Raw genomic sequence first — 25,821 nt, 5'->3', positions numbered from 1 at the left:
CTGATCACAGCGCCACCTGCTGAATACAGCTAAAATGTAACATAGCGGAATCGTCCCATTGTTTTGTTTCGAGTGTATTGTAATTTCTAGTTATTTTTAAGAATAATTATACAAATCTCAATTTTCATTCACGTCCATAAAAACAATACAGCTGGGGATTCTACTGTAAAATAGTTCGGCAAGTCATACTTCCGGTCCGTACTTTTTTAAAGCCCTGACGGAAACAAACTGCGAAACTCTGTGTGATGGATGTTCCGCTTTTGTAGAATGAAAAATGTTGGGTGTTAAAAATTAATGCCAGCTACTTTTTCTTTACCTAAATGAAAGCGAACACACTATAGGTATTTTTTTTCTTCGATAAAATACATGTATAATGTTGAACGCTAATACAGTCACCAGTAACATATCAAGTAATGACCAGTTCACTGTGAGCACCGGCTTCTGCTATCTTTACATATTTATAACGCAACACGTTCTTCATAATGGTTGTACTTCTTCGAAATCTGCAAAATGTTGTTCCAATTCGTCGTGCCAGGTTGCGTAAAGATGTAGAGACGCTGAAACGCATTTTGGAAGTTCAAAGATTTGACATGGGCATTGTGTGTGTGGACAACCGCAAAATTCAACACATCAACAACATCTACAGGAAAAGGAACATGCCAACAGATGTGCTCTCATTCCCCTTTTATGAGGTAAAGCCTCCCAAAACAAAATGCTCGTCTGTAAATGTCAAGGTCTTCTTCTTCTTTTGGCTGCTCCTGATTAGGGGTCACCATAGCTCTCTGTCTTCTGCATCCTTCTCTACCGCATCTGCCACTTTCATGTCCTCTCTCACCACATCCATGTACTATATCTCCTCTTTGGCCTTCCTCGTTTTCGTGTGCCTGGCAGCTCCATCCTCAACATTCTCCTTCCAACATGTGCCCATACCATCTCAGTCTCATCTCTCTTAGCTTAATTCCCAAGCTCTCCACATGTGTTGTCCCTCTGATGTGCTCGTTCCTTATCCTGTCCAACCTCCCATCGCAAACCTTAACAACATCCTCAACTTTGCCTCCTGTCTCTTCATTAAGGGTACGGTCTCCAATCCATACATCACAGCTGGTCTCACTACTGTCTTATACATCTTACCTTTCACTTTTGCTGGACTTTCCTATCACAAATGACTCCTTCTCCAACTGCTCCACCCTGCCTGCACTTTCTTTCTCACCTCACTATCGCAGCCCCCATTTTCCTGCACAGTTGACCCCAGGTACTTGAATTCACCAACTTTCTTTACGTCTACTCCTTGCATCTTCACTACACTCTCATCCCCATTCTCATTGATGCACATGTATTCTGTTTTGCTCCTGCTCACCTTCATTCCTCTTCGTTCCAATGCATACCTCCATCTCTCCAAACCCAACTCAACCTCCTTTCTACTTTCACCACATATCACAATATCATCTGCAAACATCATGTTCCATGGTGACTCTTGCCTCACTTTGTCTGTCAAGCTATCCATCACTATGGCAAACAAAAAAGGACTCAAAGCAGATCCTTGATGGAGTCCCACCTTCACCTTGAACCATTCAGTTGTTCCAACTGCCCACCTCACTGCTGTTTCACTGTTCTCATACATGTCTTGCACCACTCTAATATATTTCTCATTCACGCCACTCTTTCTCATACAATACCATAATTCATCTCTCGGCACTCTATTGTATGCCTTCTCCAGGTCTACAAACACACAATGTAGCTTTCTCTGTACTTCTCCATTAGCATTCTTAAAGCAAAAATTGCATCCGATGTGCTCTTCCTTGGCATAAACCCGTACTGCTGTTCACAGATTGCTACCTCTCTTCTCAATCTCGCCTCCAATACCCTTTCCCATAGCTTCATGGTGTGGCTCATCGATTTTATTCCTCTGTAATTACTGCAGCTCTGTACATCTCCCTTATTCTTGTATATTGGGACGAGCGCACACTTTCTGTAAATGTCAAGGTCACTTTTTCTTAAATAAAAGGCTATTCTCCTCCAAAGGACCTGAGACCAGGGAAGCTTCCATGTGCCCTTCACAGAGATGAGTATAATCTAGGAGATATTTTCTTGGGAGTAGAGTATGTCATGCAACAGTGTCAAGAAAGATCCTGGGATTTTCATGAAACCCTCACAGTAAGTATGTACAAAGTTATTTTATAGTAAAAGATTATAGTGTAAGACAGCTTGTCTACTGTTGTTGTCCAACAGGTAGTAGCTGCACATGGACTGTGTCACTTGCTTGGGTACAGACATGAGACAGAGGACGAGTGGGATGAGGTAATAAAATCAAATCAAAACTATACATGAAAAAATCTTCCAGACAAAGCTTCAGAGGATATTTACAGATCACACCGGAGTTTCTAAGTTAAGAAGCCGCCTTTATTTGTTACGTGAACACTCAAGCACAGTGAAATTCATCCTCTGCATTTAACCCATCTGAAGCAGTGAACACACGTATGCACACGTGAGCAATGAGTGCACATACCCAGAGCAGTGGGCACCTATGCTACAGTGCCCGGGGAACAGTTGGGGGTTAGGTGCCTTGCCCAAGGGCACCCCATGTTAACCTTACCACACGTCTTTTGATCTGTGGGGGAAACCTACGCAGACATGGGGAGAACATGGAAACTCCACACAGAAAGCGCTGGGCTCCAACCCAGAACTTTCTTACTGTGAGGAGACAGTGCTAACCACTACATCACCATGCTGTCCTAGTTAATATTCTTTCCCAGAGAATTATCACCACCATAAATCTTGCTCCAGAGCAAACACACAATCTGTAACAATTACAAATTTTGATTTATTAATGCACACTCAGGTGGCATACAGTGTCATCTCACAGCAAGCAGCTTCTGGGTTTGAACCTGCTCATCAACTGGGGTCTTCTGCATGGAGTTTACACGTTCTCCCCATGCCTGTGTAGGTTTCCTCTGGGTGCGCCGCTTTCCTCCCACAGAACAAAGACGTGAATTAGGTTAATGGGCTACTCTAAATTGTTCATAGGTGTGACTAGCTGGCTGTCCCTCTGTGTTGGCCTCATTATATAGACTGGTGACCTGATTGGCTGCAGCTCACTTAGGACCTGCAATAGATAAGTGGTATAGAAAATAAATGAATAATGCATCCTTGCTGATGGAATGAAAACTCAACACTACAAATCTGAGGCTATGGGGGTTCACCAAAAAAAAAAAGCATAGGAGTATGCCCCTCTTTACCAAGCCACTCAACATCATACATTATCAATAGGGGAAGCCATGGCATAATTATTAGAGAAGCAGCTTTGGGACCAAAAGGTCACTGGTTCGATTCCGTGGACCAGCAGGACTGGCTGAAGTGCCCTTGAGCAAGGCATCTAACCCCCAACTGCTCTGGCAAAAGTGGTAGCATACCTTGTGTCTGATTAGCCAAAGAAAATCTGATAATGTAAGGTGGCAGGTTTGCTAGGTGTACTGTCCATGAGATCAGATAAGGCAATAGCCTTGTTGTTGAGTTGCTGCTTCTCTGAATCAAGAGGAACTAGGTGTTGTAACTTTGGCACCTTACAAGAATGCCCCTATCTAGCTTCTGGTTGAGCTGTGAGACTTGTCCGATAGGGCACGTGGCACTGGGGAAGATATAATACCTAGTGTGAGACCATCTCACACAGTTGGCTCAGAGTTCCACAGGAACTAGAACCTGTTGCTGGGGATAGAGAAGTCTGAACTGACCTTTGCAGCCTGTTACTAACATGACCGCGCCAGGAAAAGCAGATTGAAAATGAATTAATTTATTAATGAATGATATGTGCTTTTAACCTGTTCTCATTTAATGTTGTGGAATGTCCACAACTGTTAGCTGCTTACATTATAGCAGTAGTGAAAGGTCATTCCCTCATCTTCCATGTTCTCTCTGTGTTAACAAGACCATAAGCAGCCTGTATATTACTGAAAAACCCAAAAGGTGTACGGTCCTGAAAACTCCCATGATGGAGAAACTTGCTGTTACAAATTGGTGACAGTGGAGGCTCATATTTAACATCTACCTCCGGACCACTGATTATATGCATTTCTTTGTTAAATAACAGCACATCTGTAATGTTTATACAGTTATGTGAAAAAATGGAAATTGTAGACTATTCTCAACATATTTTAACAAGCAACCATTTCACCCTTTTGATACAGTGGCTGCAGATAAAGGTTATATACTTGGGGGGACAAGGAAAATGAGCTCTTTCAATCATTTATTCAACAAAAATATCAATAGATGTAATATTCTTCTATGGAGAAAGTACGTACACGCTTGGCTTCAGAAACTAATATTGCCCCCTTTAACAGAAATAACTTCTTGGAAACATAATTGTCCAGCAGTCTGGACAATTATATAAAAATGGGTGGCACGATGGTGTAGTGGTTAGCACAGTCGCCTCACAGCAAGAAGGTTCCAGGTTCGAACCCAGCGACCGGCGAGGGCCTTTCTGTGTGGAGCTTGCATGTTCTCCCTGTGTCCGCGTGGGTTTCCTCTGGGTGCTCCGGTTTCCCCCACAATCCAAAGACATGCAGTTAGGTTGATGTGGGGTGGCCTTGGGCTGAGGTGCCCTTGAGCAAGGTACTGAACCCCTGACTGCTCCCCGGGCACTCTGGTGTGGCTGCCCACTGGCCGATGGGGCCTTTCTGTGTGGAGTTTGCATGTTCTCCCTGTGTCTGCGTGGGTTTTCTCCGGGTGCTCCGGTTTCCCCCACAGTCCAAATACATGCAGGTTAGGTTAATTTGGGACGGCCTTGGGCTGAGGTGCCCTTGAGCGAGGCACCCAACTCCCAACTGCTCCCCGGGCACTGTTAGCATGGCTGCCCACTGCTCTGGGTATGTGTGTGTTCACTGCTTCAGATGGGTTAAATGTAGAGGATGAATTTCACTGTGCTTGAAGTGTGCATGTGATGAATAAAGGTTTCTCAGTTTTTGACATCAGCTTGCTGAAATTTTTGACCACACTTCCATGCAAAATTCTTGAGGAATGTTTGAAGGTTTCTTGGATGTAGTGCCCTTATCAAATCTCCCCATGTTTCAATGGAATTCAAATCTGGGCTTTGACTAGGCCATTCCATAACCTTCCATTTCTTCTTGTTGAAAGTTCTACTTCCAGTTCAACTTTTGAACAGATGGCTTCATATCATCTTCAAGCACTTTTTGATATTTGAGAATTCATAGTTTAATTACTCAATGAATGCAAGCTTCACAGTTCCTGAGGCAGCAAAGTAACTAAAGCCATAACACTTCCAGCACCATGCTTCACAGTTGGTATGAGGTTCTTCTCCTGAAAAGCCATCTTTAGTCTATGATCCACACGTGCATACTCTTACTGTGGTCAAACAACTCTACCTTTGATTCATCTGTCCAGAGCACATTATTCCAAAAGGCCTGGTCTTTACCAATATATTCATTGGTAAACTGTAGTCTTGCTTTAATGTTACTCTTGAACAGCAAACTTTTTCCTGGCATGCTTCCCATGCAGGTCAAATTTGTCCAATCTCTTTTTGACTGTAGATGTATGCACTTTCACACCAAGAGCTGGAAGAGTTACCTGAAGAGCCAGTGATGAAATGTTGGGGTTCTTGGAGACTTTTAGCAAACAGTCTGCTGGGGCAGCCAGTTCTGGATAAATTGGCAGTTATTTGAACTCTATGCCACTTGTTTTTCCTTACAGTGGAATGATTTATTTCTAATAATTTAGAGATCTTTTCAAATCCTTTACCAGATTTGTAGGCATCTACAAGCTCCCAAGGTCCTTGGAGAGCTCTTTAGATCTTGGCATGACATCTCTCCCCACACACGCAGCAAAGAGAACACCAGGCCCTAGATGTCAGGTTTAAACAAGGCTAGAACCTCCTGCAGGTGAAACCAATCAATCAATCAATCAATGGCACCTACTCTGGACCACCTGATGTCTAATTTTATGGATTTGAAAGTGTGAAATAAGCGTGTACGTACTTTTTTCCAGGGCATGCATGCTTCCCCCCCCCCCCAACTTGTTTGACTTATGAAAGTGACTACAATATCAATTGTATGTCATTTGTTAGATATTAGATTTCACATATTAGTATCGACCAGTGATTTGCCTTGCAGAGCTGCTGTCAAAATTAAGAATTCAATAGTACTATAGTAAAACAAACAGCAGGTTACAAAGCAGTCAGTCACACTGAAACATGACAACTGGTACTTCATGTTCTGTAATTCAAGGAAGGAATCTGACAAAGTTGATATTTTGCACATTAATTTGTTCTGTTAACAGATGTTTCAGAAAGAAAATTACATCCTGCGCGAGTTCAACAGACTAACCGGCAGTCATCTTGAGCCTCTAACAAAGAGATGCACAGCAGACAGGTGATTCTGGAAAGGCTGCACTGAAGACAATGGACATGAAGGCAAAGAATAAAAGCAAAGGATTGGGGGGGGGCACCCAACTTGCTGTGCTACTAAAGCGTGACTTAGTCAACATTAAAACAAATTGTGTATTCCTTTTATAAATAAATTTTATTTTTAAAATGCAATTTAGGAGGCCAATGACTATTATGCAACTGAAGTTTGTTTTTGAGAACTACACCTTAAAAATATGATACAGGTCACCACTGTTAATATGCAAATCAACTTGAACAGTAAGGTAACAACAGAAAGCTTAAGTACATGTTTGGGAGATTAAGTTACTGAACACTGTAAAACTGAAGACAATATAGCCAGAGACAAGGACTTGCATAAATTATAAGGTCACGAAATAAATATTCACATGTGCTGACCTCACAGGAATAGCTTAAAGGCTTAGGCATTGTTTCAGTCTTCTTTCTGAGCAAAGATGGCTGTGCAACATCCACAACATAAAGCTCTATGTAGAGGGGGGGAAGTAATTGGACTATTAATCAATCAGAGGGTCTCAAAAGAAGCCTCCATAAGCATCTTCATAAAAGAAAGGAAAACAATCTAGTCATTTAACTTGTTATTGTATTTATAAAATAGAATTAAAATAGCAATAAACAGTCATCAATAAAGCTGTGAATAGAAACTGGAACTCCCCTCCCATCTCATCGCTATAGGACAGACGTATAAAAGCCGACAGGCAAAGTAAATATTGCACCACATTTCAGCTGCATATAAAACATGAAACAGATGCCCAACATCACTCAAACATACAAGAATAAATCTTTATATTCAATAGTTTCAATAAAGAATTTTGGAAAACTTGAAAAAGAAACTACTCGAAAGGGTCAAACACTTCCTAACCCTCAGACATTTGCTCTGAATTTAATGCATTAAGTTTACTCCTCCTCCACTAAGGGACTTTAAAGGCAACAGACAGCAAATAACTGGCAAAACAGAATAAATGGCTTGAGGCTGAGTGTCAAACCTTTAAGCAACCCAAAATGCTTTCAGCTTCTTAATTTTATTTACCTTTTGCCATAAACTTTTATATCTACATGGACTTAAAGAACATTATCAGACTCAAGAAACCTCACAGAAGGAAACAGAAAATTAAAAAAAATAGAAGAAAGTGCCTGAAAGAAGGGTGTGTGTGTGAGAGAGTGAGTGAGAGATCGATCAGTAGTATTGGATGGAGATTGTCATTTCCACCCTAGGCTAAGCTCATCTGTTCATCGCCACAACGCAGAACTCCAGTTGAAGCCCAATGTACAAAGCTACTTATAAAGGTTGCAGAACTGTGCGGCTAGCGTCAGTGCTTCCTCCTGCTTTCTCCACTTCTGACAACTCCTCAAACACATTCCTGAAAACAGTACACAAAAAGTCAGGGCACACCCACAAAAACCATGCAGGACCATAGACAGCTTTGGTAAAGAAATGCAGTAACATCTGAGAAATATGTGAACCAACAACCCCAGTGTTATGATTTTTGTTCTTTAAAAATGATTCAAAACAGTCAGTCATCTACTTATTTTATTCCCACACCATCTAAAAGCATTCATGTCAATATGACACTAAAGAGAGAACGCCAAAAATCAAGCAACATAAACAGGTTTTCTTGGAATATAATTTTATAATCTAGTTGTTTCATAGGATAAGTAATAATGGGAGATTTACTGCTATTAATGAGAAAACAGAAAATGGTGGAGATTACTTCATTTTCTACCACAATATCAACTGATGCAGGTCTTAACACACAACGCGTGTCCATAGGGTCGTTGCTTCCAAACTCCTTAAGGCTGTCCCCCATACATAGTTTTCTAAGGGTAGTATCTCATTGGGTTGCGACAGCCTGCAACTAGTTGGAGACACAACAATTGCGATAAAATGTGCGAATTAGCGACAATTTTCACTTGGAATCACACACAATTGATATTCACATATTTTATCACAATTGTTGTCTCTCCAACTAGTCACAGGCTGTCGCAGCCCAGTGAGATACACTCGCACTTCCTGTCTCACGGAAACTGACTTGAGAAGGGTTTGTGACGGCTTTGCGACACCAGCGACCCATTTGTGGCTATTTTGAGAGAAATTTTGTCGCACGAATATTTTGAACATGTTCAAAATTTCAGCGACGAAGGAGCGACACTTTGCGACTCATGTGAAGAAATTGAGAAGCTCCGCGAATGTTTCAAGACACTTTTGAAACTCTCACGAATGACGTTCGCAAGCTGTCGCAGTCCAATGAGATACTGGCTTAAAGGTTTTTGAATTTCTGAATGCAGCCCATACATCTTGGTAATAGTATGCATTGAGTGTCAAGTAAAATATGTGAACATAAAGTGAAGTGACCCATGGGCTGGAAAATCCTGGGATTTTCACACACACAACAGTCTCTAGAGTTTGGCTGAAGGGATGCAGAGCCAAGGGGAGCTGTTTAAGGAACAAAACATCAAAAGCTCTACCGGTACCATGACAATGCTTCATTTTTTTTAAAACTTCAACACATGCAGAAAGAAAATGAGAAGCAGTGATAGCTCCGTGGTTAAGATGTTCTGAGCCAACTTCTCATCAGAAGGCCGCAAGTTCAAATCCCAGGACCACCAAGTTGCGACTGCTGAGCCCCCAGGCAAGGCCTTTAGCCATCAACTTCTGCTCAGTTGTATAAATGCCATGAAAGTAAAACACAGGCTGGCTGTGTTATACAGAACAGCCAATAACCTTTTGCCCTCAAGGGTGCGCCAAAAAAAAAAACCCACATTTTATAAAAGTTGTGATCTTCTCCCAAGGATTAATGGACTCATTTTATGAAGTAGTATTTAAGCTGTAGAAATACTAGTTTATATATTGCATCTATAATAAATAACATGGAGGGTCTTTCTGGGGGTGACACACATGGTGTCTGAACACAAGTTACACCCCACTGGAGTTGCTTTTTAAGTGAAAACTGTGGCACACTGACAATGGGGTGTTGAAGCAAAGCCTTACTTGTGCATGTAGAAGAATATGTATCCACTCCTGTCTCTGTCCCTTTGAACAGTGGACTCCTGTGTACGGGACACGTCCAAATCATTGTACGTGAGCCAGGACTGCTTCTTCATGTCATAAACATCACTTATGTAGTGGCCTGAACAACAGACATAAAATCATTTTGGTTGCTGAGAAAAGGGAGGTTTATTGCACCATTAGAGACCCAGAGACTAGGGCTTCGGATTGCTGACATAAGGGTTGTTTTACAATCAGGGTACAAAGTTTGTGTCACAGGGGTCCAAAATTCAAATTGATTCAAACTGGTTCTTGTACCAGTTTTTAAGTGAAGGACAGAAGTTAAACAACAGATAGGCATTTGTAATAGTTTGTATTATAACAAGATTAAGTGTAGCTTTAAGCAGGGCTGGGAGAAACAAATGAAGTGATTCTCGGAGAGGACTTTTTTTTTTTGACAATTCAGAATCCACTACTTCCATACTGCTTTTAAATATAAGGCTGTAAGCTTTGTGTTAGTTGTCTCTAATATTTATGTCCCAATATCTTGACCACATTTTAGGATGAAAATAATCATTTTAGATGTTATTTTATATTGAAAAATTAGCTGTCTCAGAGAGGACATTTTTTTGACACAATTACATACTAATTTGATCAAAATAGTCTGAAAACTTACTGGCATTCAACATTAAAACTTAACTATGTTTCCAATGATATGGAACCAGATATTTGTTTTATGGTATAAAGAATGATTTAAGTGCATCCCTTTTGGAGCTACCTGTGGTCCAAAAAAAAAAAAAAAAAAAAAAAAAAAAAAAAAGCACTTTTTCTAAATGACACGAGTAATTTTGCTAAATATGACATGTATTGCCATACAGTCACCAAAAATAACGTTATCACCAAATTTTTTTGGCATGGTAAATAGAGCTATCACAGGGCTACAATAAACAACCAAGTTTATTTAGTCAAGCCTTTTGATATTGAAGATAAGTGTTAAATGTGATTTTTAGCTTGCATACCCTGATTGTAAAACAACCCATAATATACAAGCTCTAAAAATTATACTAGTATCGTATCCAACTTGCACACAGATTGCTCATACCTGACGAGGAGCTGGTGCCAATGTGACTGACCACGCTGATGAGCCTAAAGGAGTTGGCAAGCTCTCCGCTCTGCAGTAAAGACACGGAGTCATTAAAAACAACCACGTCTGACAATCAATCATTTGTCTGGTTGAAGCAAGAAGTGAATTTGAAGTTTATAACTGGTGAGCATATACCTCAGCATTTCTTTTCAAATCCTCAGCCTCTGCTTCACTATACTCCATTTCTGGAGCATCCTCATTTCCAGAGTCATCATCAGAGCACAAAAGATCAGGAAGAGAGTTGTTGAATTCTGGAAGAACCAAAATGCCAGTTAAATTTATTTATTTAAAAAACTATAAAATTCCTCCTCAGGAAGCATGCACTCAAACCATAACAGTTTTATGCATTCAGTACTTTTCTACCTTGCAAGCTGAGCTCTGTTGCTCTCTTCAGATCGTCATCCTCCCTCATCTCCCTTGCCTCCTGTACATGCAACAGATGAATATTGGCTTTAGTTTTTACTTAGAATTTGTATCAAAACAACCAACAGCAAGAGCCACACGGAGTGACGAGTCAAAAGGTTAAAAAGACATACGTGTTCCTGCAGACTTTGAGCAAGGGCTTGCTGCAACTCCTGCTCCTCACGCTCTTGGTCCAAAGTGTACTGCTGTGCCCAGTCCAACTCACCCTGGCCACCATCTGGAGTCTGGTTCTCTTTATTGTCATCCATAGTCAGGTCCAAAGAGCCCAGCATGTCTGAGTTATATGATCACAAATACATGCAAGTGTTTTTATGCATGACAATCCACCAAGCTGTAAAAGGTACTAACATGTACTGCATATAATTTCAAAACTAGACCCTGAACATGATCACATACCACAATTCAAAACATTAGATCATTTTTGATAGGTGAAATTGCACAATTTTTTTGTACCTCCAGATGCTTTATCTCCTTCCAGAAGATCCAAATGCTGAGTGAGCTCCTGAGCATCTGTATCTCCAAACCCTGTGTCTGGGCTGCTGGTTGGTTCATCAATATTGGGGCCAGCATCATGACGACTCATCTCAAGAACTGCAGCCAGCATTTCATCATCGTTCATGCCTGTGAATTCTGACTGATCCATGTGACTACTCTGTTGTACCTAGACATCAAAATAGCAATTTTAAAAATCACCAAAAAAACCCCCCCCACCAATTTGGATTTACACAAACTGAAAGAAGCAACTATTTTTTTTTAATCTCCCCTAACATTAATCCAAACACAATGATCTACAACTAGAATCTAGCCATGTACAACCCCAATTCCAAAAAAGTTGGGACAAAGTACAAATTGTAAATAAAAACGGAATGCAACAATTTACAAATCTCAAAAACTGATATTGTATTCACAATAGAACATAGACAACATATCAAATGTCGAAAGTGAGACATTTTGAAATTTCATGCCAAATATTGGCTCATTTGAAATTTCATGACAGCAACACATCTCAAAAAAGTTGGGACAGGGGCAATAAGAGGCTGGAAAAGTTAAAGGTACAAAAAAGGAACAGCTGGAGGACCAAATTGCAACTCATTAGGTCAATTGGCAATAGGTCATTAACATGACTGGGTATAAAAAGAGCATCTTGGAGTGGCAGCGGCTCTCAGAAGTAAAGATGGGAAGAGGATCACCAATCCCCCTAATTCTGCGCCAACAAATAGTGGAGCAATATCAGAAAGGAGTTCGACAGTGTAAAATTGCAAAGAGTTTGAACATATCATCATCTCCAGTGCATAATATCATCAAAAGATTCAGAGAATCTGGAAGAATCTCTGTGCGTAACGGTCAAGGCCGGAAAACCATACTGGGTGCCCGTGATCTTCGGGCCCTTAGACGGCACTGCATCACATACAGGCATGCTTCTGTATTGGAAATCACAAAATGGGCTCAGGAATATTTCCAGAGAACATTATCTGCGAACACAATTCACCGTGCCGTCTGCTGTTGCCAGCTAAAACTCTATAGTTCAAAGAAGAAGCCGTATCTAAACATAATCCAGAAGTGCAGACGTCTTCTCTGGGCCAAGGCTCATTTAAAATGGACTGTGGCAAAATGGAAAAAAACTGTTCTGTGGTCAGACGAATCAAAATGTGAAGTTCTTTATGGAAATCAGGGACGCCGTGTCATTCGGACTAAAGAGGAGAAGGACGACCCAAGTTGTTATCAGCGCTCAGTTCAGAAGCCTGCATCTCTGATGGTATGGGGTTGCATTAGTGTGTGTGGCATGGGCAGCTTACACATCTGGAAAGACACCATCAATGCTGAAAGGTATATCCAGGTTCTAGAGCAACATATGCTCCCATCCAGACAACATCTCTTTCAGGGAAGACCTTGCATTTTCCAACATGACAATGCCAAACCACATACTGCATCAATTACAGCATCATGGCTGCGTAGAAGAAGGGTCCGGGTACTGAACTGGCCAGCCTGCAGTCCAGATCTTTCACCCATAGAAAACATTTGGCGCATCATAAAACGGAAGATACAAAAAAAAAAAAAAAGACCCAAGACAGTTGAGCAACTAGAATCCTACATTAGACAAGAATGGGTTAACATTCCTATCCCTAAACTTGAGCAACTTGTCTCCTCAGTCCCCAGACGTTTACAGACTGTTGTAAAGAGAAAAGGGGATGTCTCACAGTGGTAAACATGGCCTTGTCCCAACTTTGAGATGTGTTGTCATGAAATTAAAAAAAAAAAAAAACCTAATTTTTCTCTTTAAATGATACATTTTCTCAGTTTAAACATTTGATATGTCATCTATGTTCTATTCTGAATAAAATATGGAATTTTGAAACTTCATCATTGCATTCCGTTTTTATTTACAATTTGTACTTTGTCCCAACGTTTTTGGAATCAGGGGTTGTATTTAACCGAACGGAAAGCATTACACATTTGGCTGCCCAACAGCTCACCTCCTCTGTCCTGTCATCATCTGTGAGAAAGTCACTTAGACGATGTTTGCGGCTGACTTTCCTAGTCAATTCCTCTTCACTGTCCGAGTCACAAATGATGGTTCCTGTGTTTTCACACTTTACTGAACCTTTCCTGTGAAAACAGTACCCAAGGTTTAATGCAACACAATTTCGCATGTCAAGCATTATCTCTTGGAAGTCCATCGTTGTCGATGAGGACACGTCAGTGTTTCTTTTATAATGTCAAGCATTATACGTAGAAAGTGGAAAAATACCAAGTTTGCTCCCTCACCGTAGCGTAGAGTTGTTCACAGATTGTGAACTTTTCAGTGTTCTCGACCTGCAAAGAAATGTACAGCACATGTAATAGAAACTCAAGTGTGAAACACCAAAAGAGTGAATCCAATACAATACAGTACAACTCTTACACTGCAGCTGTTTTCTCAGAATAAATTTGTGAAATGGGACACATGCCTACCAGACAGCCTATGGGTAATTAGTAAACTAACTGATGCTTGGATTCTCACAGGGCAGTTTGGACTCTCCAGCCCAGGTTGAGAGGAGGCCGCGTATTCTCTGTGCAGTGGGAGAGAAGACTGAGGTACTTTGGAATTAGGACCTGCTGCCCCAGCTTGCTGTTCAGAGACAACTGTGTATTGTAACTGTACCGTTTCAGATGAAGAATCAGCACCCTGAGAAAACACAGTTAATGATTTAAAAGCTTGGTATTCAAGCAGAGCTCAAAAATAAAATTTTAAATGCAGTCACAGACTGTAAAAAGAGTCAGTTTACCTGGGAAGTCTACTGAATTTGTGTGTAACATTCGCAGATTTCCCATTACATTTCTCACACAAATATTCAATTTCTTCCATCTAAAAGAAGTGTTCAGAACAAACAAATGAGTCAAGATGACCACTTAAACATCAAACACAAACATTTGACATGAGAGAATCAAGTTAAACTTAACATAGTACTGGAATACAACACTAAAAGGTTTTATGGAGAAGGAAACATTTTCTGCAATATCTCACAAATTCTCTGATGCAGGTGACAGCATATAACCCTACCCTGAAAAAAAGATCCAGTGAATCCTGGATGGATCGTAGAGGAAGAGTTTTCTTTTTGCGAGGCAGGTCAATTGAGAGGTCATTGAACTGTTCACGTTTTATCACCACCTCCCCACAGCTGAGTTTCATGTGGATAGAGCAAAGAAAGAGGGAAGGAAAAACAAAAAACCCCAAACATGGAAAAATTAATCCAGTTCTTGGTTTTGCTTCAAAAGAAGACTTAGAAAAATTAACAGCTAAAGTGTCAGTCTTAAAAGTGCACATTAAACTTCAGACATCACTTTTTTTTTCTTTAAATGCCACATGTACGAAAAAAGCAATCAGAGCACAAAAGAAAATGGTCAAAAATTGATGTTCATACACCTTAAACTTCATGTTTTCTACCTCAAATTGTTAAAGTAAAAAAAAAAACCGAAAGATAAGCACAAATGTTTTCTTTAAAAAGCTATTTTGAACCAATCATTACCAAATTTGTATTCAAACTTCTACTGTAGTTTTCATTTTCTTATTGCGGGATTTTTTTTTTTCCTTGACTTTGGTCCAAAACCTTAGCTGTGGTAATTGGAACAAGGCCAAACTATCATGCCTTGTGACCTGGGCTGTGACAAGATAGTTGCAAATTGGTACAAATCAGAAACTCAAACGTCTTGAGAACTGAATCAAATACAACTTGAATAAAGAATAGAAAACTTATGCCGTTTTCTGGCTAATTTTGTTTACAAGTTGCGGACGTTGGAAAGCAAAATTCAATGAGCTATTTATCATCAAACACCGCCCACCTTTTGCAAGTGATCGTGTGTTGCACTTCAAACTCCATGTTGACGGTAACAGGACATGTGTATATCCGTGAGGTATCCATATCCTCCGTAAGTCGTGTGCTCTGGGGTTCATCCCAGGCTGAAGAATCGCCCCTGCAGCTCTTATTAACCTTCTCTACATCTTCTTTTAGCTGATCCAGACACTGACTCAAGAACTCGTGTGCATCCTGGAAGCAAAGAATTAACTCACTGATGAAAGTCATATTATTGCCTACTTTTCCAAAATGAACCAAAATCTATCTTAATTGGTAATATAATTAGGCACTACCTAAAAGCACAAGTGTACAAAATCAATCTGAATATTATAATAATAATAAAAAATAATAATAGCATATAAACCATCGAACTGTATGGGGTATTTCACATCAATATTTTGCTCACTCATGAATATCTTCACTATTTGAAGATAAACTTCATATCTTCGCACAACCATGTAATATCCTCTCTCTCTCAAATGTATATTATTTTTTTAAATTCACTCCATTACACTACTTCTGGGCGGTGCAGTGATGCATTCTGGGTTCGAACTTCATGGCCAATGAGGCCTTTCTGTTGCCCCTTTTCCACCAAAGCAGTTCCAGGGCTGGTTCGGGGCCAGTGCTTAGTTTGGAACCGGGTTTTCTGTTTCCACTGACAAAGAACTGGCTCTGGGGCCAGAAAAACCGGTTCCAGGCTAGCACCAACTCTCTGCTGGGCCAGAGGAAAGAACCGCTTACGTCAGCGGGGAGGGGGCGGAGTCGTTAAGACCGACAACAATAACAAGACCGCGAAAGATCGCCATTTTTAAGCGACGAGAAGTAGCAGCTGTACAAACGCGAAGTCATCCATTATTATTATTGTTGTTGTTGCTGCTGCTGCTTCTTCCACGTTGTTTTTGCTTCGATATTCGCGCCAAGGTTTATGCAAACATAGCGACGTAACTGACGTATACAGCGACGTAATGACGCGTCTTCTCTTAGCACCGCGAGCGATGGAAAAGCAAGCTGGTTCTCAGCTGGCTTGCAAGTTGAACGAGTTGTGAACCAGCACCGGCTCCGAACCAGCCCTGGAACTGATTTGGTGGAAAAGGGGTATGTGTGAAGTCTGCATGTTCTCCCATATCTGTGTGGGTTTCCTCAGGGTGCTCTGGTTTCCTCTCACAGTTCAAAAGACATGCAGATTAGGTAAAATACCCAGCCACTGGGGTTGGTCCAAGCCAGTGCATACTTCATGCCGGTCCCAAGCCCAGACAGATTTGGGAGGGTTGCGTCAGGAAGGGCATCTGGTGTAAAAACTCACGCCAAATCAAATACGCAGCTCATGATGAGCCGCTGTGGCAACCCCTCACGGGAGCAGCCAAAACACCACCAATATGCTAAATCTATAGAATCAAAACTATGGGGCGAGGCCAAAGTGAATTTTAGTTTACAGTAAAGGAAGTAGGGGCCAGGGACAGCAGGAGGAAGAGGAAGTCACCTGTTGAGCTGTGAGTTTTGGCTGAGGTGGGGGAGTAACGCAACCAAGTGTTTCTGGTATACAGTGGATTTATGCTGTAGAGTTTTTCTGTGGATGATTGTTCAGGACAGGATTTACAACTCGAAGTCACTGGATTAAAAACCACAAGGATTCGGGACATGAACGTGAGTGAGTTTTTTTTTTTTTTAAATGCCAGGTCAGCATGGCATGTTGGTGGTTCTTCACCCTTTAATAAAAAACCCATAGGTGAGCCCTGTGTGCCTAATCTGACACCTGGTATACACCACTTGATCATGTCCATTTTGCAATGGGGATAAAAGTGTCTTATTAATGGCAGGGATAATTTCATGCACTACATTCAGGGACTTCTCTGGTCACACTGTCTGCCTGCTCATTACTCACAAGGCCAACATGACCTGGAATAAAAGATGTTCAGTTTCTGTCCGTGTAAAAGTTTGAGTTCGTCTAAAATACTGACGATCAAAGGGTGATCAGTCTTGACTTGCACCCACTGTCGGGTACCCTGTGGTGGTACATGTCCACCCGTACGTACAGACATTGTACGATCAAGCCATCACCATATTCTCTTAAGTATGGGGCTCACTAGTAATTAAAATCAAATAACAGAGTGAGGGCAAATAAATATTCAGACACCTTTGTTTTCAAAGATACTTCCAGGGCACTTGAAATTTACAAAATATTAACAAATAAAATATGTATTCATAAGCATAAAGATGTTTAAAAAAGCAAAACCGATCCGGGGGGTGGCACCAGAACCTTATTAAAATATTTTATATATAAAAAGGTTACACAAATCAAGATAGCTTGATATCAACATGTTAAGTTCTGATAAAACTGGATATAGCTTTTTGGGCAAAATTCAAAATTATACTATATTTAGTGCGAAAACAAGACAGCTATAAAGCTGCTTCTCTTCAACTAGAACTGGGGCGGGTCATCTAGATGAGGGAGTCATGGACAGCTCCGAATACCAAGATATTTCACAGCACAAAACCTGCAGGTCTCTGTTAGACAGCTGAAGATGAAGCAAATTTTCTCAAAATACAGGTCAACAAAAGGAATGGCTTCAATAGATGATCAAATGTTTTGTAAAGGCTCAGTCAGGGCCCATATCAATTGTATCGAAAACTGGTGGGATGACTTGAGTGCTGTGCACAGGTGATCCCCTCACAATTATGATAGATGCGGATCATTTTTCCAAGAGGGACTCTTGTACCCCGGGGAATGAAGACAATTTGTCAAGAGGAATCGGTCAAAAGTAATTACTTTGGACCGTAATTGTCTCAAAACTGTAATTACCAAAATCAGCTTTGCAACAAACAGTGGTGGTGTTTCCGAATACTCCCCCAAATCAATTTCATTCTCTAAACATCTGCGTTTATGATTAATACACACTTCACATTTATAAGTAAAAAGTCATGAAACATATATGCATGGTTTCCTCCAAAGCGTTTTAGCGTATTGGGCCCGATACACTTGCTCTGCCTGCCAATATGCTTAGTCGCTTTAGTTAAAATCCGATACGCTTCGATTTATACCGATACGTTAAATTTCCTACCCACAAGTAACTAGATACATGGAGCAAATAACAGATCCATTTCAGTGTTTTCCCCAGAAAAAGTTAAAGCCCTAAATTCTGGCATGATAATACATAGACAATTGAGTGCCAATGGTGCGAAGCGAAACTAGGAGGGTCCGGGGGCATGCTCCCCCGGAAAATTTTTTGAAAATAGATGCTCTCAGGTGCATCTTCAGGGTCTCAGAGGTTTTAGATACATGATTATAGGATAGATTTTACCAGTGTTTCAATGATTTCTGTCCTAAATAGTATTAATGTATACACATTTGATTCACCTTAAAGTTCAACATGCAAGTTAAACTGTTTTGTTATAGATTACTGAGGTATATGATCGATTGAAAATCTACAGGGATCCCTTAATTACCTACCAGTATGATCAAGTAGTGTTGTAACAAAAATGTGAATGAAAATATGAACAGTGGTTTGCTCCATCTTATGCAATCCAATGAAGAGAATCGATCATCATGACCTCCTGTTGTTCACAAAGGGATCTGAACCCGAGACCTGCCACCTTAAAATAAGTTGCTGTATTACTATAACTAATGATTTGGAATGTTTCGGATGCAATTACCATAATATATGTAGAACTAAGATGCACTGAAAAGAAAAGTAAGGCAACTGCATATTATAAAGTTTAAATTTTGTCACTTTATTAAATGGACTAGATGAAGATTAAAACATATTTAAAGGAAAAGAAAACTTAAACTGTAGAAATTAAGTTTGCAGAAAGATTATGTACTTTTAAACACATTTCATGAAGGGAATTTTTTCTAAGTGTCAAATGTAGCATAACTGCGAATAATGATAAGCATTTTTGGCAGTGTGACGTCACTGTGAGCCTTTAACAAAAGAATAACCCGGAGCCGCCTTTTGTTAAATGAATCCCAGTGACATCACACTGCCAAAAATGCTTATGATTATTACTTGAAATTATGCTGTATTTGACACATTTGGACAACTTCACTTCATGAGTGTTTTTATAAGTACATAATCTTTCTGCAAACCCAAACTAATGAATTAAGTTTTCTACTCCTTTAAAGCAGATGATTAATTCTCCTTGGCTTTTGCTTGGCCCAATGTTGGGCAGCGCTCTCATAGTCCATCTCGCTGTCATCCATGCTGATGTGGATTAATTTGTCCAGTGAGTCTTCTCCTAGCTTATTAAAATCAGTCAGCTTTGTCCGTCTGGTGAGGGACAACATCGGCAGCCAATGAGATCGCTTATAATGAATCGGAAAATTCCGGGATGTCTGATGTTTTCTTTCGATGTTTTTATTGGACGGTTTGAACACGTGATCTTGACATAGCCAACAGATTACAGTTTGTTTACATCATACCACGTGGACATATTACTTTGACAGAATCAACACAAACATTGGGAAAAAAAAGACGGCTTGCTTAACACAAATATCAATCAGTATGTAAATGGATCTGTTATTTGCTCTCCTATGTATCTAGTTACTTGTGGGTAGGAAATTTAACGTATCGATATAAATCTAAGCGCATCGGATTTTAACTAAAGCAACTAAGCGTATCGTCAGGCAGAGCAAGCGTATCGGGTCCGATACGCTAAAACACTTTGGGGAAAACCATGCATTTACATATTGACTGATGTGTTAAACAAGATGTCTTCCCCCCCCCAATGTTTGTGTCGATTCTTTCCAAGTAATATGTCCGCGTGGTATGATGTAAACAAACTAATTTGTTGGCTATGTCAAGATCACGTGTTCAAACCATCCAATAAAAATATCAAAAGAAAACAGACATCCCAGAATTTTCTGATTCATTATAAGCGATCTCATTGGCTGCCAATGTTGTCCCTCAGCAGACAGACAAAGCCGATTGATTTTAATAAGCTAGGAGAAGACTTGCTGGACAATTTGATCCACATCAGCATGGATGACAGCGAGATGGACTATGAGAGGGTTGCCCAACATTGGGCCAAGCAAAAGCCAAGGACAATCTGCTTTAAAGGAGTAGAAAACTTAATTCATTAGTTTGGGTTTGCAGAAAGATTATGTACTTATAAACACTCTCACGAAGTGAAGTTGTCCAAATGTGTCAAATATAGCACGATTTCAAATAATAATCAAGCATTTTTGGCAGTGTGAGGTCACTGGGATCCATTTAACAAAAGGCGGCTCCGGATTATCTCATCTCATCTCATTATCTCTAGCCGCTTTATCCTTCTACAGGGTCGCAGGCAAGCTGGAGCCTATCCCAGCTGACTACGGGCGAAAGGCGGGGTACACCCTGGACAAGTCGCCAGGTCATCACAGGGCTGACGCATAGACACAGACAACCATTCACACTCACATTCACACCTACGGTCAATTTAGAGTCACCAGTTAACCTAACCTGCATGTCTTTGGACTGTGGGGGAAACCGGAGCACCCGGAGGAAACCCACGCGGACACGGGGAGAACATGCAAACTCCACACAGAAAGGCCCTCGCCGGCCCCAGGGCTCGAACCCAGGACCTTCTTGCTGTGAGGCGACAGCGCTAACCACTACACCACCGTGCCGCCGGCTCCGGATTATTCTTTTGTTAAAGGCTCACAGTGACATCACACTGCCAAAAATGCTTATCATTATTATTCAAAATTATGCTACATTTGACACTTAAATTCTCTTCATGAATGTGTTTAAAAGTACATAATCTTTCTGCAAACTTTAAAGTATGAATTAAGTTCTCTTTTCCTTTAAATGTTTTAATCCTAATCTAGTCCATTTAATAAAAGTGCCAAAATTTAAACTTCATAATATGCAGTTGCCTTACTTTTCTTTTCAGTGTATCTTAGTTATACATAGATTATGGTAATTGCATCAGAAACATCCTAAATCATTACAATTATATTAATACATGTATATTATTTACCAGCTGGGAGGTCCGTATCGTGAAATACTGTGACCAAGGTCTTCAAAGTCCTGACCAAGGCCCTCTGGGCCGAGGTCAGTATTCAAGGCTGAGATCACGGTATTTCACCATACGGACCGACCTTAAGCTGGTAAATAATATATTTTTTTCTTTACCAAATTCTCACAGAAAACGAAAGCGCCCGAAAGGGAAAACCGAGCCGAGCCGCCATTCTGAATCCTCATTCACAGCTGTAATGCAAATTGCTTTGTCCTCAGTATACAAGTGCACTTCCATGGCAGGGCAAAAAAAAAAAAAAAACCACTACATTTTGCCGCCTATGAGGTCCCCTATTTATACAAAATTGAGTCATTCAGGATTCAGCCATGTTTTTGCTTGACCAAAGTTATACAGTATTATGACCTTTACATTGCATAAATAAAAGCCACTTGGTGAAACTTTGAAGAAGAGATTGTACTGGTTTAAAGTTTTTACCTAACGTAATATGTATTAGGATAACATGGTCCAAAATGGGCCTCATTAACTAATGAGATCAAACTGTTAGCAAGTTAGAGATTTTTAGCTTTCTCCTGAAATGTTTTCTTTTATTTTGTCTTCCTCAGGGTAGTAAAACTCGCTTTTGCTGTGAACACTGTCGTTATCGCTATCCATGCTGTAAAATTAATGCTATTTTGAATCCTCATTCACGGCTGTAATGCAAATTGCTTTCTCCTCGGTATACAAGTGCACTTCCATGGCAGGGAAAAAAAAAAAAAAAAAAACTACATTTCGCCACCTATGTAGTCCCCCATTTATACAAATAGGAGTCATTCAGGATTCAGCCATGTTTTTGCTCAATGTTAGCAAATTACAGGTTTTTAGCTTTATCCTGAAATGTTTTATTTCTTCTTCCTCAGGGTAGTAAAACTCACTTTCGCTGTGAACACTGTCTTAATCGCTATCCGTGATGGAAAATTAATTCTGTTCTCCTGAGAAATGCTGGCAAAAATTTAAGATTTTTGATAATCTTATAAATAAATCTTATAAAAAAAAAAAAAAGATAAAGGTTGACAAAAAATGCGACTATGTTGTTTGTTGTTGTGAACGAGCGAGTCGCCAGAGGTCTGTAACTGGGGTCCGTACTGGAGGATATGGACCCGCTCGTCAGCCAATCAGAGCACAGGATTTGGACAGCAAAAAAATATATAAAAGCAACTTATTTTAAGGTGGCAGTTCTTAGGTTCAGATCCCTTTGTGATCAACAGGAGGTCATGATGATCAATTCTCTTCATTGGATTGCATAAGATGGAGCAAACCACTGCTCATATTTTCATGCACATTTTTGTTACAACACTCCTTGATCATCGATAATTAAGGGATCCCTGTAGATTTTCAATCTATCATACCTCAGTAATCTATAACAAAACAGTTTAACTTGCATGTTAAACTTTACGGTGAAATTTCAAATGTGTATACATGAATACTACTTAGGTCAGAAATCATTGAAACACTGGTAAAATCTATCCTACAAGTCATGCATCTAAAATGCATGCCCCTGGACCTCCCTAGTTTCGCTTCGCACCACTGGTGCTCAATTGTCTGTGTATTATCATGCCAGAATTTAGGGCTTACTCTGTGTGATGACAATAAAGGCTTTCTATTCTATTCTTTAATTTTTTTCTGGGGAAAACACTGCATGTATGTAAATTTGAAGTGGAGGTATGCACTGGAACTGTATTAAATTCACCATCATCCCCCCCCCACACACACACATACAATTTCAGGCAAAAGATGTGGGTTTTCATGACATTAAAATAATAAAAAGAGAAAATTAAAAGGAATACAAAGTAAAGGGAGGAGGGGAAGAAGAGAGAGACACGCACACACCAACTCACATTTTGCATGTACCCAGAAAAACGCTCAGCAGTAGAGGAAATGGCATTCTTGACCCTCCTCAGCAAATCTCTCTTCACCTCTGGAGATGAAATGTCTTTTTTCAAAAGCAAGTGAGCAAAGCGCCTAATGGAGATAAAACAAACGATTAGAAAATAGGATGTCTGCAACGGTCATAAAAAATAAAAATAAAAAAATAAATTAAGACTGTATAACACTGTAGTACCTCAGAAGAGCATTCGTAGGAACTCTCTTCCATTGGATACCCTGTTTTAACAGGTCATTTGAAAAAGATGGCAGGCTGAACAGTGATTGCAATATGGCATTCATGTAGCAAGTGTTTCCCAGGTTGGAGAATCTAAAGTAGGTAGATTTGCAAATAATTAAGATTGCAATGGAAACTCAAGAAATGGGTCAAATGAGGGAACTAAAGGAGACTCACCCTTGTAATGGAGGTTGAGGCTGAGTGAGAACAGAAGGTCTCAGCTTGTTCCATCCCCCATAATCAAGAGACGAGCGGACTTTCTTAAAGGGAGTGGAATGATTGGGCAGCACTAGGCTTCTTTTGGCTGCAGGTGACTGGTTTGTGCTGGGGGGCCTTTAGAAAAGGACAAATTATCCTTAAATGCTGCACGAAATCACTTTCTAACACAACACTACCCTGAACTACAAGTTATACAGGCAAGCAAGTAATACATACAAACAGTAGTCCAACATGTATCATATCATCTCTAGTCGCTTTATCCTGTTCTACAGGGTCGCAGGCAAGCTGGAGCCTATCCCAGCTGACTACGGGCGAAAGGCGAGGTACACCCTGGACAAGTCGCCAGGTCATCACAGGGCTGACACAGACAACCATTCACACTCACATTCACATCTATATCTACGGTCAATTTAGAGTCACCAGTTAACCTAACCTGCATGTCTTTGTTAAAAAAATTATTTCAAATACTTACCTGTCCAGTAGGGAATGCGTTTGTGTATAATCTTTCGTTCCTGTTCTGCTGCCATAAAAGGATGATTGTTGAAGGGGTGCAGAACCAAGGGGAGCTGTTTGGGAACAAACATGACAGATCAAGAAACATGTCCCCTCAAAAGGCTGCCAAACAAAGACATAGACTTGAAATGACCGGAATGTGAATAAGCACCAACCTGAAGCCCTGTTCTCCTCAGACTGCTTCAGTTTTTCTTTGAAACTGAGCAGAAACTTCCTGGAAGTGTCTGAAATGGCTTTATTGTTGCTGAAAAGAGAAGCATAATTAGAACTGGGTATTATAAATAACAATAGCAGTATACAGTTGTACATGTGTCCAGAGAAGTTACAGCATAAACGTTATAGAACGTACTACGAATGACAATCAAATTTAAGCAACAAGTAAAATGGTTCTGTAGGTTTTGCTACGTTCAATTTGAAAGCGCACACTACCTAGAGGAGTCATTCTCTTTGGGGTAGTCCTCGGTTAAATCAGTATCAGAGTTCATCAACCTTTTTCTTTTCTCGCTCCTAAAGAGAGAAATATCCAAAAGCTTAAAAAGAAGACAATCATCTATATCCCCTGCTCTATATACCAAGTTTCAAGATATTATGCGTCACGTTTTTCAAGTTCTGCTGCAGGAAACCAACCCTACCTCTTTACATTGACCTCAGCAGCCCATGGAATAAACCCACCAGACCTTTGGTCCAGGTGAGCAAAAAATTACAATTTCTTAGTATCAAAAAGGCACATATACATTACTTAATCAACACATACAGTGGTGCTTGAAAGTTTGTGAACCCTTTAGAATTTTCTACATTTCTGCATAAATATGACCTAAAACATCATCAGATTTTCACAAGTCCTATAAGTAGATAAAGAGAACCCAGTTAAACAAATGAGAAAAATATTATACTTGGTCGCTTATTTATTGAGGAAAATGATCCAGTATTACATATCTGTGAGTGGCAAAAGTATGCGAACCTCTAGGATTAGCAGTTAATTTGAAGGTGAAATTAGAGTTAGCTGTTTTCAATCAATGGGATGACAATCAGGTGCGAGTGGGCACCCTGTTTTATTTAAAGAACAGGGATCTATCAAAGTCTGATCTTCACAAAACATGTTTGTGGAAATGTATCATGGCACAAACAAAGGAGATTTCTCAGAACCTCAGAAAAAGCGTTGCTGATGCTCATCAGGCTGGAAAAGGTTACAAAACCATCTCTAAAGAGTTTGGACTCCACCAATCCACAGTCAGACAGACAGATTGTGTACAAATGGAGGAAATTCAAGACCGTTGTTACCCTCCCCAGGAGTGGTTGACCAACAAAGATCACTCCAAGAGCAAGGAGTGTAATAGTCGGCAAGGTCACAAAGGACCCCAGGGTAACTTCTAAGCAACTGAAGGCCTCTCTCACATTGGCTAATGTTAATGTTCATGAATCCACCATCAGGAGAACACTGAACAATGGTGTGCAATGGCAGGGTTGCCATGAACCCTGGAAAATGTCAGGACATCTGTCCATGAACTGAATCTCAAGAGAAGGTGGGTCATGCAGCAAGACAACCATCCTAAGCACACAAGTCATTTCTACCAAAGAATGGTTAAAGAAGAATAAAGTTCATGTTTTGGAATGGCCAAGTCAAAGTCCTGACCTTAATCTAATTGAAATGTTGTGGAAGGACCTGAAGCGACCAGTTCATGTGAGGGAACCCACCAACAT

The 25,821-nt window shown here is 40.3% G+C and overlaps 2 protein-coding genes across 4 annotated transcripts in view; one reads left to right on the top strand and one right to left on the bottom strand.

Moving 5' to 3' along the window:
* The first annotated feature begins 104 nt into the window (after positions 1-104).
* LOC132892010 (endoribonuclease YbeY-like) lies at positions 105-6,544 on the top strand. Of its 2 annotated transcripts, none has more exons than XM_060930263.1 (4): positions 105-692; positions 2,023-2,158; positions 2,230-2,298; positions 6,286-6,374. In XM_060930263.1, the coding sequence occupies exons 1-3, from the start codon at positions 483-485 to the stop codon at positions 2,274-2,276; spliced, it is 393 nt and encodes a 130-aa protein (XP_060786246.1). In that variant the 5' UTR covers positions 105-482; the 3' UTR covers positions 2,277-2,298; positions 6,286-6,374. The 2 variants fall into 2 exon arrangements, with proteins under 2 accessions (XP_060786246.1, XP_060786245.1); XM_060930262.1 differs by having other exon boundaries at positions 112-692; positions 2,023-2,154; positions 6,286-6,544.
* Positions 6,267-25,821, bottom strand: part of usp37 (ubiquitin specific peptidase 37) — a 35,409-nt gene continuing 15,854 nt past the window's right edge. Inside the window, exons 6-24 of one of the 2 annotated variants that reach the window (XM_060930253.1) lie at positions 24,550-24,627; positions 24,276-24,364; positions 24,080-24,173; positions 23,566-23,721; positions 23,350-23,481; positions 23,126-23,249; positions 15,280-15,485; positions 14,501-14,618; positions 14,226-14,305; positions 13,961-14,125; positions 13,726-13,773; positions 13,434-13,566; positions 11,413-11,620; positions 11,073-11,233; positions 10,900-10,960; positions 10,672-10,787; positions 10,495-10,564; positions 9,396-9,534; positions 6,267-7,767 (exon numbers count right to left, since the gene is read on the bottom strand). In XM_060930253.1, coding sequence (XP_060786236.1) covers positions 7,686-7,767; positions 9,396-9,534; positions 10,495-10,564; positions 10,672-10,787; positions 10,900-10,960; positions 11,073-11,233; positions 11,413-11,620; positions 13,434-13,566; positions 13,726-13,773; positions 13,961-14,125; positions 14,226-14,305; positions 14,501-14,618; positions 15,280-15,485; positions 23,126-23,249; positions 23,350-23,481; positions 23,566-23,721; positions 24,080-24,173; positions 24,276-24,364; positions 24,550-24,627 — 2,260 coding nt within the window. In that variant the 3' untranslated portion in view covers positions 6,267-7,685. The remainder of the gene's footprint in view (positions 7,768-9,395; positions 9,535-10,494; positions 10,565-10,671; positions 10,788-10,899; positions 10,961-11,072; positions 11,234-11,412; positions 11,621-13,433; positions 13,567-13,725; positions 13,774-13,960; positions 14,126-14,225; positions 14,306-14,500; positions 14,619-15,279; positions 15,486-23,125; positions 23,250-23,349; positions 23,482-23,565; positions 23,722-24,079; positions 24,174-24,275; positions 24,365-24,549; positions 24,628-25,821) is intronic. The other variant, XM_060930254.1, reaches the window with a different exon arrangement.

Source organism: Neoarius graeffei, chromosome 9, assembly GCF_027579695.1.
Source record: "Neoarius graeffei isolate fNeoGra1 chromosome 9, fNeoGra1.pri, whole genome shotgun sequence".
NCBI lineage: Eukaryota > Metazoa > Chordata > Actinopteri > Siluriformes > Ariidae > Neoarius > Neoarius graeffei.
The sequence above is the reverse complement of the archived record's forward strand: the minus strand, read 5'-3'. Positions and strand labels throughout refer to the sequence as shown.